The sequence below is a fragment of the Budorcas taxicolor genome, chromosome 14 (genome assembly GCF_023091745.1).
Source record: "Budorcas taxicolor isolate Tak-1 chromosome 14, Takin1.1, whole genome shotgun sequence".
In the NCBI taxonomy this organism is placed as follows: domain Eukaryota; kingdom Metazoa; phylum Chordata; class Mammalia; order Artiodactyla; family Bovidae; genus Budorcas; species Budorcas taxicolor.
The window spans coordinates 33,950,155-33,968,100 of NC_068923.1; the positions used below are offsets into that span (position 1 = coordinate 33,950,155).

Here is a 17,946-nt window from a genome sequence, read left to right on the forward strand (position 1 = left end):
TTCCGATACATGAACATGGTATATTTCTCCAAATATTTGTGTCATCTTTGATTTATTTCATCAGTGTTTTATAGTTTTCTATATATAGGTCTTTTGTTTCTTTAGGTAGATTTATTCCTAAGTATATTATTCTTTTCACCACAATGGTGAATGGAATAGTTTCCTTAATTTCTCTTTCTGTTTTCTCATTGTTAGTGTATAAGAATGTAAGGGATTTCTCTGTGTTAATTTTATATGCTGCAATTTTACTACATTCATTGCTTAGCTCTAGTAACTTTCTGGTGGTGTCTTTACGGTTTTCTATGTAGAGGATCATGTCATCTGCAAACAGTGAGAGTTTTGCGTCTTCTTTTCCAATCTGGATTCCTTTTATTTCTTTTTCTTCTCTGATTGCTGTGGCTAAAACTTCCAAAACTATGTTGAATAGTAGTGGTGAGAGGGGGCACCTTTGTCTTGTTCCTGACTTCAGGGGGAATGCTTTCAAATTTTCTCCATCGAGGATGATGTTTGCTGTGGGTTTATCATATATGGCTTTTATTATGTTGAGGTATGATCCTTCTATGCCTGCTTTCTGGAGAGTTTTTATCATAAATTGATGTTGAATTTTGTCAAAGGCTTTCTCTGCATCTATATTTAGAAAGAGGTGTTTTGACTCCAAAACTTCTAGAACATCCTTTGGTTTAATCTGCTTTCCCTCATGTCACATTCTAAGTTGTCTGAAATCCCTCACCTATGTTCCCCAAACAAAGCATGCCATCCAAGCTGGGAGACAAACCAAAGAAACACACAGTTGTTATTGGTGAAAAACGTCTGTACAAATGAGTTAAAAGTAACTTTGAAAAAACAAATGCTCACTCATGGTGACGTTTGGATAAACTTATCCTGTTTGATTTGGCTAGATAGACCTAAACCTAGTATGTGCTTAGTTGCTCAGTTATGTCCGACTCCTCATGACCCCATGGACGGTAGCCCACCAGGCTCCTCTGTCTGTGGGGATTCTCTAGGCAAGAATACTGGAGTGGGTAGCCTTTCTCTTCTCCAGGGGATCTTCCCAACCCAGGGATCGAACCCAGGTCTCCCACATTGCAGCCAGATTCTTTACTGCCTGAGCCACCAGGGAAGCAAAAAAAAAAAAACTAGTATAATAATCAATTATAGAAAAAGCATTATTGTGTTGTTTGTTACTGATGTAAAAACACATCTGCTTTCCCCCAGTCTGTCATCTGCTCTTACAAAACTGGAAATGAACTCTGGGCCTTGCATAAAAAAGGACTTTCCATTAAAAAAAAAAATCAGAGAAGACAATGGCACCCCACTCCAGTACTCTCGCCTGGAAAATCCTATGGATGGAGGAGCCTGGTGGGCTGCAGTCCATGGGGTCATGAAGAGTCCGACACGACTGAGCGACTTCCCTTTCCATAAAAATTAAACGTAAAACAGGCTTTATGCATTGTATTTAAATCTGTGTCCTTATGTCTTTCTTTTGTCCATGGAAGTCAGTAAAAACTGGTAAAAGTGGTGAGACCCACAGGGGCAACAGGAAGATGACATTCACACTCAGCTGACAGGCTACCCGGCTGTGGCCACACTTCCCTCTGACCACACAGCCCCAGGATCTGAGAGGACGCTGCTCCATGCAGCCCGCAGGAGAGGCAGGGGGCGCACAGGACCTAGAGAACCTGCACTGAGTTTCCTCTTATTGGCACAGACTGGACGGCTTCTCAGCCACCCTGGAAGGTCAGATCACGCGGGTTTCCTATCAGTGAAGTTTGGGTGTGGTAAGTTCCAGGCAGCCCCTCTCTAGAGAAGTGGTGCAAACCCATCATGGAAGGACAGCATTTTTTACTGCAACACATGACCCCCGTACTTATAAACAAAATCGACTCAATTGTAGTTTAACGATACATTTGTATTCTCATTGCTTGAGTTGGTCTTCATGTAGTGATGAGCTCATCATGCTTACACAGTCCCAGACTTTCTGGTGTCTTCAAGATCTAGTATTTGTTAGTTTGTGACTCCATGACCATCTATAACAAGTATAAACATATCACTAGAAGAGAAGGCATAATTTTTACTCACATGTATATATAGCCTTATATATTGATAGTTAGTTATATGAATCAACTAGGTCAAATTAACTTTTACTATTTGCTAAACTTGGAAAAGAAGAGAAACCAATCTCGCTTTTATCTGGTGCCCTGATGCTCTGTCTGTATATTCTCCCTAGACTAGGCTCAAGACTCCCACTTTGCCATTGAAGATGCTACTTTAATCTCTGATATTTGCTCTTCCCATATTTACAGTGGATTGCTTTGTATTATGTTTCTCTCCTCAAGGACTGTTAACATATTAATGTTTCTGAACAAAATATTTTCCAATATATTGTACCATGTAATTTATTGCAGTCATGTGTAACGAGAAGTAGGCAGAGCAGACCTTGTTACCCCACATGAGATGTGGGAATGGAAGAGGTACAATGCTCACCTCAGAGCTCACTTCAGATGGAAGGGGAAACTGAGGCTGAAATCCCCCCGTGTGCATGTCCAGACAGGCTTACAGCCAGATGGTGGGGCGTTCAGGAGTTCTGGCAATTCAGAGCTGGAAAAGGACTGATGTGTCCTCTGGTCTAATCTGCCCTTTCAGAGCTGGAGCAAGCAGGCTCCAGAGAAGCTGAGTGATCTGCCCGGAGCTCCTGACAAATCCATCAGCATGACGGCTCTGGATTAAGTCAAATCCTTCTTCAGGCAAAACTGCCTGGATTTTATTTCCAGGAAACAAAATGGAGATCAAACCCAGAAAGCCAACCAACACACACATCACACGAAATGTTGTTACTGAAATGTTCCTGCCTTGGCTTTACACGAGTCAGAGGGCTCACGCTCAGTTAGACTTGAAGTAACTTGAGCTTCTGGTGAGCGAAGATTGTCCGGGCCTCCCCTGGAAGGTGGGGAACACAGACCCGGATGCCATCAGTGCCAGGTCTCCCCTGGAAGGTGGGGAACACAGATTCGGATGCCATCAGCGCTGAGCAATAGGTCATGTGGCCTATTAATCAGAGAGTCATTTGTGAGCCAGCTGCTACAAGGACAACCTGTGTCAGCACCAGGATTTCTATGTCAAAAGGGTTATGAAATGACATCTTAAGGATAGAATAATGAGTTATTTCCAAAAGAATAGCCAGAGTCATGAATATAGAATTGCAAATAACAGTTGATTTACTTTATAAAAATAAAATTTTAAATGATTACTAAATCTAAAGAAAATAAAGCAAATTATTTCTACAGGAACTAATACTGCATTGGATTTTTAATGAATAAATGAAAATAGAAAACAAATAGCCAAGTAGATCAGATTTAAAAAATACTTTCTTTTACTATATTTTACTTGCAGTTTCATAAAAATTACTTTGTTGCTGTTATTTAGTCGCTCAGGCATGTCCAACTCTTTGCGACCCCATGGACTGTAACCTGCTAGGCTTCTCTGTCTGTGGGATTCCCTAGGCAATAACACTGGAGTGGGTTGCCATGCCCTCCACCAGGGGATCTTCCAGATCCAGGTATCAAACCTGTGTCTCTTATGTTGTGTGACAGATTGCCACAAACTCAGTGGCTTAAGCAGCATGTGTTACTTCCCAGCCTGTGTGTGGGAGGTATCCAGTCTTGACTTTTAGGGACCCCTTTTTTAGAGGTTCCCACTCCGGGAGTTGGTGATGGACAGGGAGGCCTGGTGTGCTGCAATTCATGGGGTCGCAAAGAGTCGGACATGACTGAGCGACTGAACTGAACTGAACTGAACTGAACTGAAAGCAACAATCAAGGTGCTGGCCACTTGCACCCTTTCTGGTGCTGGGCCCCGTTCCCAGCTCATGAGCTGTTGAGAACTTAATTCCCTACAGGGCCCTGAGGTTTCCATTTTCTTTCCAGCAAGAAAGAGCAGAGTTCAAGGTGCAACCAGCACAGAGGGACGTGAGCCCCATTGTGTCCAGTCAGAATATAACTCTGATGCACTCAGTTTCTGGAAAGTTCACGGATGTGGGGGATGCACTGGGATATGAGGGTCGAATGTCTTTTAACATAAGAAAGCCCGCCACTTTTGAGTAGTGTGTATCTCTTCCAACTGGTGACCTGAGATCCAGAACACAGGAAAGGAAAATTTAAGAGCATTTGCTTACTGTGTTTGTTTACTTTCAACACCTGCAGTGTGTCCCTGAAATCATACTGCCTCACAGAATTTTAGTCGAAATATTTCATTTAATCAATGAAGGGACAGAAAAATATAAGCCAAAGGGCTGGTTAGTAAAAGATTTCAGAATGGAAGAACGTTGACCTTCTCATATTTATTCATTGCTTTTCTTATTTCTTAAGTTGCCAATTTTAATCTAAATTATATGTGTGCATGTCTAGTTGGTGATGATTAGGGTCAGATGTTACCTACTGAATGGAGGAAGCTGAGCTCATTTTTATTATTTTCTCATGCTGCCAACTACTGTCCATGTTTGAAATTATATTCGTATTTTTGGATTAAATGGAGCCTTCTGTATATACTCGTTTGCTTTACTTGAGAAAGAATACACCAAAGATGAAATCTGTGAGCCTTTAAAGGTCTAAAACGTTTGTGTTCTCCACTAACATTTGAGGGTAGTTTGAAGTACATCTTGCCCAGAGCTTTGAGGACATCTGTCCATCCTCTTGCCTCATGGAGTGCTGTAGAGGAGAAGTCTGACCCCCAAGGGTTTCCAGTCCATTGAACAATCAGCTGCGGGGCTTGCCCTCAGTCTCTAGGCTCCTGCCCTGTAAAATAAGGAGGGTTTTATTCTAGAGCAGCTGCATCCTCATTTTTAGCTTTCATTTTCACAAAGGTACATTTAATATATTCATTGAAAACCTGGTGATTATCTTCCTGGTGTTAATCCCAGCCATTAGGCTGACTTGATCCCAGGCTTCAGGTGTGTCTGCTCGTTCTGAGGTTCACTTCACAGACCGTCCAGTCCCACCCAGCATGAACCAGAGGATGGTCCACTCAGGGTCCCTGCTGGAGAAGCCAATCAGAGCTCTCAGCTAAACTGCCTCAAGAGGAGACAAAGTGCACGTACTGCAGCAGGCTTGACTACCACTCTGACGTGATGCTTTCTCAGAGCAGCCAGCATACCGTGTTCTAAAGCTGGCTCAGAACTGTATCCCGGAGTAATATGAATGTGCCCTGCATTTGGGAGTGATCGCTACTCCTCCCGTTACCAAGGGGAAGAGATCTTCTATTACATTAACATCGTTGTCTGTGCAAAAACTGACCAAAAGGAAACTGACAAGCCCTGACACTGAAGCAGGTTCCCTGCCTTTGTTTCTCGGTTATGTTTCCCTGTGTTTCCAGTGGTCTTCTCTGGGCACCTAGGATATTTTCCAGTTCTTTAATAACTGCTTAGCAACATGATTTGAAGAAATATCAAGCAATTTAATCTCATGTTACTTACAAAATGACTAACTAGACTTAATAAGAGAAAACCATACAATGAACTCGACAGCCAGTTATCAATAATTGCTGGGTTGTGGGAGCCACTGTGTCCCTGCAGGCGCCTGGAGGCTGGTCTTTGTGTGTAATTAGAAGGTGTTCTTGTTTCCTTGTTTTATGTTGTCTTAAGTACTTGCTCATTCCTTTAAAGTCCAGACCCCAGCTGATATTTACAAGTGTTTTCCAGCCATCCTGACATGACATGAGGTCTCCTTCAAGTACTTGTCAGGTGCCCACCAGGCGGCAGGGCAGGCTTTACCTGTGCTGGGTGTGGAGATACTATGCCAAGTGTGAAGGTGAGCAGGGAGCCTCCTTTAGGGTCTATGGGCTAGTGTCAAAAGACCTTGGACTTCATAGAGACAAAAAATAGAGAAACCTTAGTGCTGCCCCAGGAGCGGTGCTGCTGCCGTTCCCACTTTGCTTGGGGGAGGCTCACACTTTTGTGTTCGCTCCATATTCACTAGCATAAGTTTTGTTTTGTTTTCAACCTTAATTAGTTGATGGAGGATAAAAGCTAAAGTCAAGACTGTTTATCTGCACATGTCCTCAGGAAACCCTGAAAGATAGGAGCAGGGAACCAGCTCCATGTCTGTGTTGGGCACAGAGAGAGAGAGAATAGAATAAAGCCAGGTGGGCGGTTCGGACCCCAGTTCACATTTTAGGATTTCTGATGAGCTTTGCAATCACTTAGGCCCTGGGAAACATCGAGTCAACAATACCACATTCAACTTTCCTAACTTCTTTCTTTTAAGAAATCTCTTCACGTTGCAACTAGAGATAAGCCAGGGTTTTAGGTGTGATAGCATGCAAAACAAGCAGGTTGGGGACCACTGAAATGCCAGCAGTGTTTCTGTGGATGATTCTGTGGAAAACTGAAATCACTCTAAATTACCAGCATTGCCACTGGAGGATGGAAAGGGTGGTTTATTCCAGCAGTGTTGGGTTAATGCCTGTTATGTTTCACAGATTTGGAATTCAGTCTATAAATTAGAAAAATTAACATCTTCTATGCAAATGCAGTACTGTTTTTTTAAGCCTTGGTTAATTTATTCAAGTTCAAACCCTCAAGTGTGACAGTAGAACTTTTCCCTGCCAGACGGTTTATTTCCTATTATTGCATGTGAATTTGCACACAGGTGGACTCTCTTCTGCCTCTCAGGGTTTAGGAGCTTGGGGTACCATCGATAGACATATCCCAGCATGGTGCTGCCAAGTCATAATCACGACCATTTCTGCCTTCTTGTTGCAGAAATGTTTCCCTTTTGCTTCTGCTGTCATAACTGAAACCATCGGCTGGCTCTCTCCCTGGTACATGAACATCAAGGTTTCCCCAGACAGACATGCCTCTCATGCTGTTTCCTGCTCAGCCTTCATCTGAGTTCCCTGCCTTGGTTCATGGGGTCAGCCCTGCTGGCCGGGGGCTCCAGGTATCTGACTTAACTACTCTAGACTCTAGCCCGTGGCTGACACGTGGACAGGCCTGGATGTTATACTGCTCTGTGAATCTTACTTTCTGGGTCTGCATGATGTGAACTGCCGCTGTTTCACTGGTCCCCAGCTTGCTTATTTTGCCTGTTTTCACACATGAAACCCTGGCTTTTCTCCAGTTTTTGCATCTCTGTTTTCCTTGTTGTCCTCAATGTGATGTTTTTCAAGAAAGTTTGCTTTGAGCTAATCTTTGCATCCATGATAGCTGCAATATTACCCAATCTCAGAGTGATTTTGTGAATCTATCTAAAATACGACACAAATGTCTAAATGAAATATGAAAACAAATGTGTTTTAAATTAAATGTGTGAAAAAAAGCACAGAGTGGTCCGTCAACTTCTCCTAAACACTTTAAAAAATATCTTTCAGCATCAGGGGAGTAAAATTTAAGGTAGAAAGTTTCAGGATTCAAGATTAAAAATATTATTTTGAAGTATTTTTCTAGTTTTTCTCTTCTTTCTATTGACTTCTTTCAATCTTTGGTCTGATTTTAAACCTCTGGTCTTTCATTGTTTTACTTCTGCTTCTTCCACTATGACGCTTTTCTTTCTCTTTCTACATGAATTTGTTATGTATTTTTCTGTCTACATTTGTGCTCATTTAATTCACTGAATGGTCATCAAAAAAAATAAAGCCAGACAATTTTCCTAGAAATATAAGTTTTTGTGTAGAAGAGATGTTAGAATGAATTAACAATAATTCTAAGTCTCAATGAATATGATAATCAACAGCAATTACTGACTAGAGTTTACTATTCACACAGAATGCTCAACACCCTTACACAGATAAGATAGATCATCGTTACTCAGATCTTTCAGGGATTCCCCCATCACACTAAATAGGGCTGCAAACTCGGCAGTGACTTATTCCTATACACACATATACATATATTTATCCATATACACATATAATTACATATATAATATACAATTACATATATATACACATATATGTGTATATGCATATATTTGTCCATATACACGTATAATTACATATGTATAATCCCAAACACTTGCATTGCTTAGCATCCACTTGGCAATCCAGCTATCAACATCTGGCAGATCACTTTTTTCTTTCTTTTTTTCTCTTGGAGAAAAGTCTACATCAGTCTCATTATATTTTTTCTGTAGACCCTTGAGGTGTCTTGGAAGCACCTCTCTTGGGGCAGGAGCAGGGGGTGATCTGATGAAGGGAAACTCTGCCTCTGACCCTCCCCCGTGTGTCCACACTTGGATTCTTTTCCCTCCAGCGAGCTGCTGGAAATTTCTCCATTGGACTCCCAGATTTCCAAAAGGGGTGCTCATTCCCAGGTGGTTGTCAGACTAGGTGTTCTTCCAGGGAAAGATGGTAGAAGCTCCTCTTCTGCCATCATTATGGAGTCGCCCAGCCTACTGGCTTGTGAGCCAGGCTTTGCTTTCTGAGGGGAGAGTGGGATACCAGAGCTAAGACTATGCGGAGCTGTATTCCATGGGCCTCTTCAAGTTGCTCAGTGCATACTGATACATTCCTGTTTAGGGCATTTGGACCTAATCTAAGCAGAAGTGGGACACATTCTTATTTGCTTTCATTACCATGTAAGACATAGGTCAGACTTCCCAAATGGTGCTAGTGGTAAAGAACCTGCCTACCAATGCAGGATGTATGAGAGACATGGGTTCAATTCATGGGTCCATAAGATCCCCTGGAGGAGGCATGGCAACCCACTCCAGTATTCTTGCCTGGACAATCCCAAGGACAAAGGAGCCTGGTGGGGCACAGTCCATGGGGTCGCAAAGAGTCGGACACGACTAAGTGACCTGAAGACAGCGGCATGCACGCACACAAGGCATACATAGTTCATTCTCATCAGCACTGTTAGGTGGGTGCTGTGTGTTGGGTGGTGGGGCCCTAATCACCTCCTACATGCTCCAAACTCCCCAGTCACTGGAGGTATGGAGATCATCAACCTAAGATTAAAGTGGAACAAATAAGATTGCCGGGAGAAATATCAATAACCTCAGATATGCAGATGACACCACCCTTATGGCAGAAAGTGAAGAGGAACTCAAAAGCCTCTTGCTAAAAGTGAAAGAGGAGAGTGAAAAAGTTGGCTTAAAGCTCAACATTCAGAAAACAAAGATCATGGCATCTGGTCCCATCACTTCATGGGAAATAGATGGGGAAACAGTGGAAACAGTGTCAGACTTTATTTTTGGGGGCTCCAAAATCACTGCAGATGGTGATTGCAGCCATGAAATTACAAGGCGCTTACTCTTTGGAAGGAAAAGGTATGACCAACCTAGATAGCATATTAAAAAACAAAGACATTACTTTGCCAACAAAGGTCCGTCTAGTCAAGGCTATGGTTTTTCCAGTGGTCATGTAGGGATGTGAGAGTTGGACTGTGAAGAAAGCTGAGCACCGAAGAATCGATGCTTTTGAACTGTGATGTTGGAGAAGACTCTTGAGAGTCCCTTGGACTGCAAGGAGATCCAACCAGTCCGTTCTGAGATCAGCCCTGGGATTTCTTTGGAGGGAATGATGCTGAAGCTGAAACTCCAGTACTTTGGCCACCTCATGCGAAGAGTTGACTCACTGGAAAAGACTCTGATGCTAGCTAGGAGAAGGGGACGACCGAGGATGAGATGGCTGGATGGCATCACTGACTCAATGGATGTGAGTCTGAGTGGACTCCGGGAGTTGGTGATGGACAGGGAGGCTTGGAGTGCTGCAATTCATGCAGTGGCAAAGAGTCGGACACGACTGAGCAACTGAACTGAACTGAACTGAATGAAGCTTAGAGAACTTGGACAATCAGAGGGTTACTCATAGACAGCAAGTGAGTGGCCTGAATTCAAACCTAGATCTTCTTTACTACAAAGTAAATATTTCCTTTCAAATACTATGTTTATACTTTGTCTTTCCAGCTATGAATGTGACATGTGCCTTCTATTTTACGGAAAGTTAACACTCTGCTTCAGTAAAAGTTTAAGCCAAGGAAGGAGAAAGAACTCACCTGGGTTAATAATAGTTGTTGTTGTTGTTCAGTCTTTCCGTTGTATCTGACTTTGTGACCCCATGGACTGCAGCTCCCAAATCTCCTCTGCCCATGGGCTTCTCCAGGTGAGAATATGGGAGTGGGTTGCCATGTCCTTCTCCAGATGGTGATCAAATATTCTCTGCACTATATCTAAACCTCTGGCCGTGATTTGCTGTGGGTGGCAGTGTGGGCTCCAGACATTGTGAGGCCACCTCTCAGCTACTCGGCTCAGTCCTCACAGGAGAAGAAACCATCTGCCCTCCTGGTCAAGCCACTGGTTTGTGGCATTTTTAAATAACCATGCACACTCCTAATCAATATAGAAAGGAGAGTAATGCATACACAGAGTCGCCCCAAAGATGTCCACCCCTGAATGATCTAAAGGTTCTCTAAAAATCAAACCTAAGTATGCAAGTGTCATTTTTACTCTTATTGTTTTAACCAGGAGGAGAGGGAGTTAATTTCCAATTGATCAAAGCATCACCATGTGAAGAAGATATGAAAGTGTGTACAGAGAGCGTGTGCCGGGCTTGAGTTTGGGGTACACAGAAAGATGGCAAATAAATTTTGCATATTTTATTATTTAGCCTTGGGAAAGTTCTATAAATAATAACATTTTTCCATTCAGTAAACTGAACTGTCATGGTAAGCAGAGTGTTACAGAGACTTTTTTTATATGCACTGACTGAAACATTCTGGAAATTATTTAAATAATTTAAATCCAAATGTGTTTGCACCGATGCTTTCCGTTCAGTCTTATGTAACCACCTGTTCAGGTCTCCACCTGAGCATGTCCCCATGTGTATGCAAGTGGGGAAGGGCCTTGTCTTCATCTTGTCAACCCTGTGACAAATGAATCATTCTGAGAGAAGCAGTATTTCCATAGGCAGCAGCATGCATCTGCCCCCCTGGTTTGGTTATAAAGATGAGGTTTAATCAACAGGAAGTGGTGCTGTTGTCAGCATAATTAACAAGAGTCATTTCAGCTAACCCTGGAGTGTTAGATTTAATTGCAGAAGGCCAGCCCTTCGAGCAGAGGCCAGGTCTGAGACCTGGGGCATATAGGCGGCACTCTGGGGGCACTTGGGAATGTTCACTCCTCTCCCACTACTCATGGCCTGGGATGACAGTCTGGCACTGTTCCTTGGGTCATACCTGTAATAATGGTAAAAACAGGTTTTCTGAGGCCAGGACTTTCCCATGTTGTGTAGCTTATCTCTGAACTGGTTACGGGATTCCAAGTCGATCAAGAATGGTGGGGGGAGAGGGGGTGGTCACATTTACACACTGTGATTCTATAAACATCAAAGTTAATTTTATTGTTATCCACCCAGGCTTCTTATGTTTTGCTTTTCTCATCCATATTTTAAATGATGAGGTTTTTTAAGAATCATATTTTAAGAAATTAATTTAAACAAAGGCTTTATTTTTTTCCTTATAAGACATACTAATAATGCAATGTCTGAAAAAAGCTCACTGAAATAGGGGAGAGGAAAAGGCATTGACACTAGTCATTTTGAAAATAGGCATAGCTTGTAATATTAAAGGCAAAATAAACTGTACTCTAGGTGATGAAGTTGGTCCCCACAGAGATATGTGTTAACAGCTCCTGTGTGACTGTTCCTGTACAACCAGGCAGGTGAATGGTGGGTCCCTGGCGAGTGGGGATCTACAGGAAAACAAGGGAAGAGATTAGGGTGGTTCCTGTGTTCATGCCTTAGAGGCAGGAACATCATTGAGAGCTCATATGTGATTCAACAAAGATACAGATGGTTGCGCATGGAAACCTTTATAAACACCTGTGCTCTAACCTGGGTTATCGTATGCACATGTGTTCCCTGCTCTGTCAGCTTAGAGGGCCTGAGTAAATGATAAATAAATGATGGGGAGAACAGATACACCCACTGTGCAGAGCAATTCCAAGTGATTCATGTGGGTTCTCTGCTCTCAGGACAACCTGTGCTGTTGAGAGTGACTGGGCTCCAGAGTGCAGTGTGGAACACAGGACAAAAAAAAGATAAGTCAGTAATATTTACCTTTGTCTGACTTTCTTGAGGTACAGTTAACAAATAAAAATATGAGATACTTAAAATGTACACTGTGATGATCTGATGTATTCAGAAATAAATACATTGTGAAAGGAAAAAAAAACAGAGGAACTGACAACAGGGAGATCTGACCAACATCTGTCATCCAGACCCACAGTCAGCCTCAGCAGCATGTGGACGTGTGGATGGAGTGATTCTCTGATGCGAGGTGGTCAAGTGGCATTTATCTCCGGGCGTCCTCTCCAAAACCCACGACCCCACCACCATCATGAGACAAACATCAGAGTAATCACAATGCAATAACATTCTACAAATGATCAGTAATCCTCAAGACTGCCCAGGTCATTAAAGAAAGGAAAGTCTGAGAAATGGTCACAGGCAGGGGGAGTATAAGGAGACAGGGTGATTAAACCTCATGTGTCATCTGGGATGGGATACTGGAAACTGTAGAGGACGAGGGGGAAACCAAGAACATCTGAAAGAAGTAGGGGCTGATTAACAATAATGCAACAGCATTGGTTCATTACTCGTAACAGTTACGTGCCATGTGGCATACTAATGCAGGCGTCCATAAACGTGCTGACACAAAGGTGTTCAGGAAGCCTCTGAGCTATTTCTACAATATCTCTGTAAAACTAAAACCATTCTAACATAGCGGTTTATACAGAAAAAGTTCTCAGAAATTTTTAAACACATAAATTAGTATGATTTTTACTCCGGTTTTTATGTTTATGATCACTGAAAAAGGTTTTATGATAGCTATGGAATTTATGCCACTGATGCTGAAGCTGAAGCTCCAATACTTTGGCCACCTGATGCAAAGAGCCAACTCATTGCAAAAAAACCCTGATGCTGGGAAAGATTGAAGGCAGGAGAAGGGGGCAACAGAGGATGAGATGGTTGGATGGCATCACTGACCCAATGAACATAATTTGAGCAAACTCTGGGAAATGATGAAGGACAGGTGTGCTGCAGTCCGTGGGGTCACATAGAATTGGACACAACTTAGTAACCAAAAAACAATATGAGATTTATGTTGACTAGTAATTAAATTGTTTTGAATAAATTCTTTTTCTTAAAAAATACTTGATATTATTACCAAATATTTTCATTAGGGCTAATGGAAAATTAAGGGGAAAAGGAAAATGTGTTAAAATGGTTGAGAAAGTGTTAAGAAGGCACAGATATACTCCCTGCTGAACTATGAGTTTAAGTTTAGATAATGGTTAAATGCCCTTATGCCTATTTCTCTGGCTGCATTTAGAAGCAGGAAATTGATTCTGGAGACACTGTGTTTTTATGTAATCAATAAATACTGAAATGTTCCTACTTTTAAAGATAAGAAATGGCAATAAGTAAATATTTGCAGCTCTTTCATATACAATCTTCTAGAGCAATTTTGAAAAATAATAATTAAATTAATGACAAAATTTTCATGGACAACATACATAATTCATGTCATCAATTATAATTTCATCAAATTGCCCTTTTATTTGCTAACGATTTATTCTTATCTATCTTTGCTAATATCAACCTCTTTATGCTTTCCAGTCAAACCAAACTAGGCTCACAGTCCATAAGACTTATATTTATGAAAATAATATATTATGTGGCATGTTCAATTCTACTGAAAATGCTCCATCTCTTTTCTTTCAAAGGCAGCAGTGATAATCCAGTGGCAATGTACTCTATTCCACTCACACAGACTTATGAAGCGCTCATCAACCTCATACAACAGAAAATGACAAAGAGGACTAGAGAATTTATTGTTCCAGAGGTGGAGAGGAGCAGTACTTTGAATTGTATCAAGTCTTCTGTTTTGGAACGCACCATGCATTTTACTGTGAAGTCTCATTTACCTAAAAGATTATATTTTAACTCCACATTTTTTATAGTGACAGGGTGTCAGTTTTCTATGATGACTCTTAAAGTTTATCATATACTTAAAGGAAAACTCTCTAAAGTATTTAAAATGAAACAAGACAGGATTTCTGAGCATTTAAGTCTATGCTTATCATTTAGATATTACAGTCACTAGAGAAATTTGTATTGGATATTTCATACATCAATTTATCTTGTTATTTCTCTGATAAATAGCTTGCTTTCTTACTTCACACTGTTTCTGAAGCAAATGTTAAGTTCCAGAGACAATTATTCATGCATGTAACTTTTTAATTGAGAAAGACTTGTCAACCTTCTTTATCAAGAGATAACCACATGATAGACAACTTGTATTTATTCCTGTTGAAGTTTCCTCCCCAGAAGACCCTGGTTAAATTCCTGGGTCAGGAAGATCCACTGGAGAATGGATAGGCTACCCACTCCAGTAGTTCTGGATTTCCCTGTGGCTCACCTGGTAAAGAATCTGCCTGCAGTGTGGGAGACCTGGGTTCTATTCCTGGGTTGGGAAGATCCCCCGGGGAAGAGAAAGGCTACCCACTCTAGTATTCTGGCCTGGAGAATTCCATGGCCTGTATAGTCCATGGAGTCACAAAGAGTCAGACATGACTAAGAGACTTTCACTTCACTTCACTTCCCCAGTTGCAAAGTATGGTTCAGAGTGGATGGTGGCGATGAGCCCCCTAGAGACAGGGACTCAAGCTGCCCTGGATCCCATCGGGGGTGCTGAGCGGAGGGAGAGGGACCTGGACGTGTACGTCCTCGCCCCACCGTGGCAAGGGGTTCACACTTCACAGGAGCCAAGGGAGACGGTCCATCACCTCCTCCTGTCTCATCCTTCCGTCCTCACAGGGGCTGTGGACACAGGTTCCCCACAGGACCCAATGCCTCCTCTCTCGTACTGGTTTGCTGTCTCCTCTGACACTCGGTGCTGTGCTTGACGGCCTCTCTCTGTCTTTTCAGACGACATCCTGTGGGTGCCGTAGCACATGGATTTCCGGACCGCCTGTGAGGAGGTAGGTCCCACACCTCTCTGCTTTTTGATTAGAGGGCTGGGGGTGGGCACTGGCCCTCGTTCATGTCTGTGGAGCCTGGCATGCAGCAGAGGGGTGGGTGAGGGCCCTCATCGGGTCCAGAGAACAACCTATCTCAGTGAGACTTGAAGGCACGGAGAGTCTGTGAAGCCTTGGGCTTCTTCCTGCAAGAAGGGAGCATGTTTCCTTGGGTCGAGTTGTCCTCCTCCCTAAACTGTGCGCTGACGGCTTCAGGTAGTGGAAGCCTTGAAACTAATTCTTTTCACATAAATGGTTATAAATTAGAAGATGTCTAAGGTCCCTTTTTGGCACCCCAATCCAGTACTATTGCCTGGAAAATTCCACGGGCAGAGGAGCCTGGTAGGCTGCCATCTGTGGGGTCGCTAAGAGTCAGACACGACTGAGCGACTTCCCTTTTACTTTTCACTTTCATGCATTGGAGAAGGAAATGACAACCCACTCCAGTGTTCTTGCCTGGAGAATCCCAGGGATGGGGGAGCCTGGTGGGCTGCCGTCTATGGAGTCGCACAGAGTCGGACATGACTGAAGCGACTTAGCAGCAGTAGCAGCAGCAAGGTCCCTTTTAGCATTAAAATCCTCCGATTTTATGATTCCACTATTCTTTCACTGTTTCAGTGTTGTTTAACTATTAATATTGGTGATTCTGACTCTGTGGAGCTGCCATCATGTTCTGTGTGAGCTAAAGTGATGCATTGCTCTGTCAAGGGTGTTAAAGGCCACTCAAGTGTGCAGTCAACAGTGCGTGAACTCGGGCCCTCAGAGAAGGCAATGACTCTATTTTAGGAAGAAAGATTATCTTTTCATGTGACATGCAAGGCATTGTCTTTGCACTCTTCGGGCAAAAGGCAAATATTCATGTGTTAAAATATGTCATATTTGCTTAGGTATAAATAAGCAAAGAGAACACCTTTCAGTTCATACTTTTTTAAAAAGGTAAATTATTTTTTATTTTTAAATTAATTATTTATTTTAATTGGAAGATAATTATTTTACAATATTGTGGTATTTTTTTGCCATACATCAACATGGTGCACATGTGTCCCATGCTTTTCTTTTCCCTGTGCTTTTTTTCATACATTAAAAAAAGGTAAATTATTGTTCTAGAAGCTTAAACTTAGATGCATAAATTTTAATCCTGTGTCATTTCCAGTTGTAAATATAGTACATGGTATCATACACCATGGGTTTTCCAGGTGGCTCAGTGGTAAAAACAAAAAATCCACCTGCCACACAGGAGACTCAGGTTTGATCTCTGAGTTGGGAAGATCCCCTAGAGGAGGGCATGGCAACCCACTCCAGTATTCTTGCCTGGAGAATGCCCATGGACAGAGGAGCCTGGCGGACTATAGTCCATGGAGTCACAAAGAGTAGGATCTGACTTAGCAACTAACTGAACAACAAGGTATTCTTAATTTTGAATGAGTGTAGTAAACCTGCCATTTCTATTGAAGTGTTATTTTAGTTCTGGGCAGTGAAGCCCTCAGCAGTCTGAACATGTGTTGCATGAGTGAGACAGCCATGAAACACCTCGGAGACTCCGTGGTAGAGACTGGGCAGTGGGCAGTGTTTCTAGCGCACAGTTCACCTGGACTTGAGATGACAGAATGTTGATTCCTAGATGGTTTCTTACACAAAAGGTTTTGATTCACTGATATGAAGCAGATATCAAATTCCCTTACGTTTTGGCTGTATGTTACACCAGTGATACCTTTGAGGTTTCTCTCACCCTTGCTTCTATAGTCAACATTCTTGCCCTTTGGCACTGATCCCTTGAGGGTGCCGCCATTCCGACGCCCCCAGAGTGGAGCAGCTTCTTAGAGCTGTCAAAGCAGTTCCCATGTGTCTCCCACCTGCTGGCTGGACTGGAAGGGATACAGGACGACATGATGCTCTGAGGATGAGCAAATCACCTCGAAGATGGGCCAAAATTAGAGCTTGCCAGAAATTCGGTCTTAGAACATTTCCATGGACTGGCACGTAAAGACACTCTAGCCTATCTCTCACTCTGCAGAGAAGCAGATTGAGAGATTTTATGAAATGCTGAAAAAATGCAGCTAAAGACCCTGATGCTGGGAAAGATTGAAGGCAAAAAGAGAAGAGGGCAGCAGAGAATGAGATTGTTAGATAGCATCACTGACTCAATGGACATGAACTTGAGCAAACTCCGGGACATAGTGAAGAACAGGAAGCCTGGCATGCTGCTGTTCATAGGGTCGCAAAGAGTCAGACATGACTGAGTGACTGAACAGCAACATGAAGCACTGAGTTCCATTTAAGGAATTTGGCAAAAGCGAAACCATAATGTGCCACTTGGGAAGTCTAAGTTTCGGCCTCTTTATAAAGTCCTACATCGCTGAAAATCATATCAAAGATATATTAAAGTAAACTTATTTTCTCTTGACTGTGAATAAACTACTAACAATGAAATTTTGATATCCATGTCCACAGAGAGATCTACTTAGAATATTACCCTACAAATGCCATGATATCTCTTCTTTGTGAAGAAATAGAAATATGGCTAGATAAGTTTCACATAGACATCTAATACAGAATGTTTTTGAAAAGGAGGGTTATTTATTTATTGTTTAAAAAATTCTTCTCTTAAGAAGAAAATGTTGAAATTATTTGTAAGGAATTGGCATTCAATAATCTGAAAAGAAGCAAAAATTAAGAGAGAATACAATGAGGACAAATGCAAAACCCACAATGCAGAAGAAGCAGTGTATGTACAGCCAGGCGTGATTACTGCTTCTTTGCCTTAAAAGTGTTGTCAAAATGTACAGCAGTAGGTCCGCATTCCACTTCCAGTCCAAGCTCTCCTCACAGTTCACTTTCACATCCGTCCTCCTTAAGGTACCATAGGTGTTGATGTGAAAAGACATGCTCCTTTATAACATACACTTACTAATTTAATAATTCCTGACCACTTATA

At 42.2% G+C, this 17,946-nt stretch overlaps 1 protein-coding gene across 1 annotated transcript in view; it reads left to right on the forward strand.

The window, feature by feature from the left end:
- SNTG1 (syntrophin gamma 1) overlaps positions 1–17,946 on the forward strand; it is a 260,259-nt gene that overhangs the window by 92,709 nt on the left and 149,604 nt on the right. Inside the window, exon 2 of the mRNA XM_052651830.1 lies at positions 14,923–14,975. Within this exon, the coding sequence (XP_052507790.1) occupies positions 14,949–14,975 (27 nt within the window). The 5' untranslated portion in view covers positions 14,923–14,948. The remainder of the gene's footprint in view (positions 1–14,922; positions 14,976–17,946) is intronic.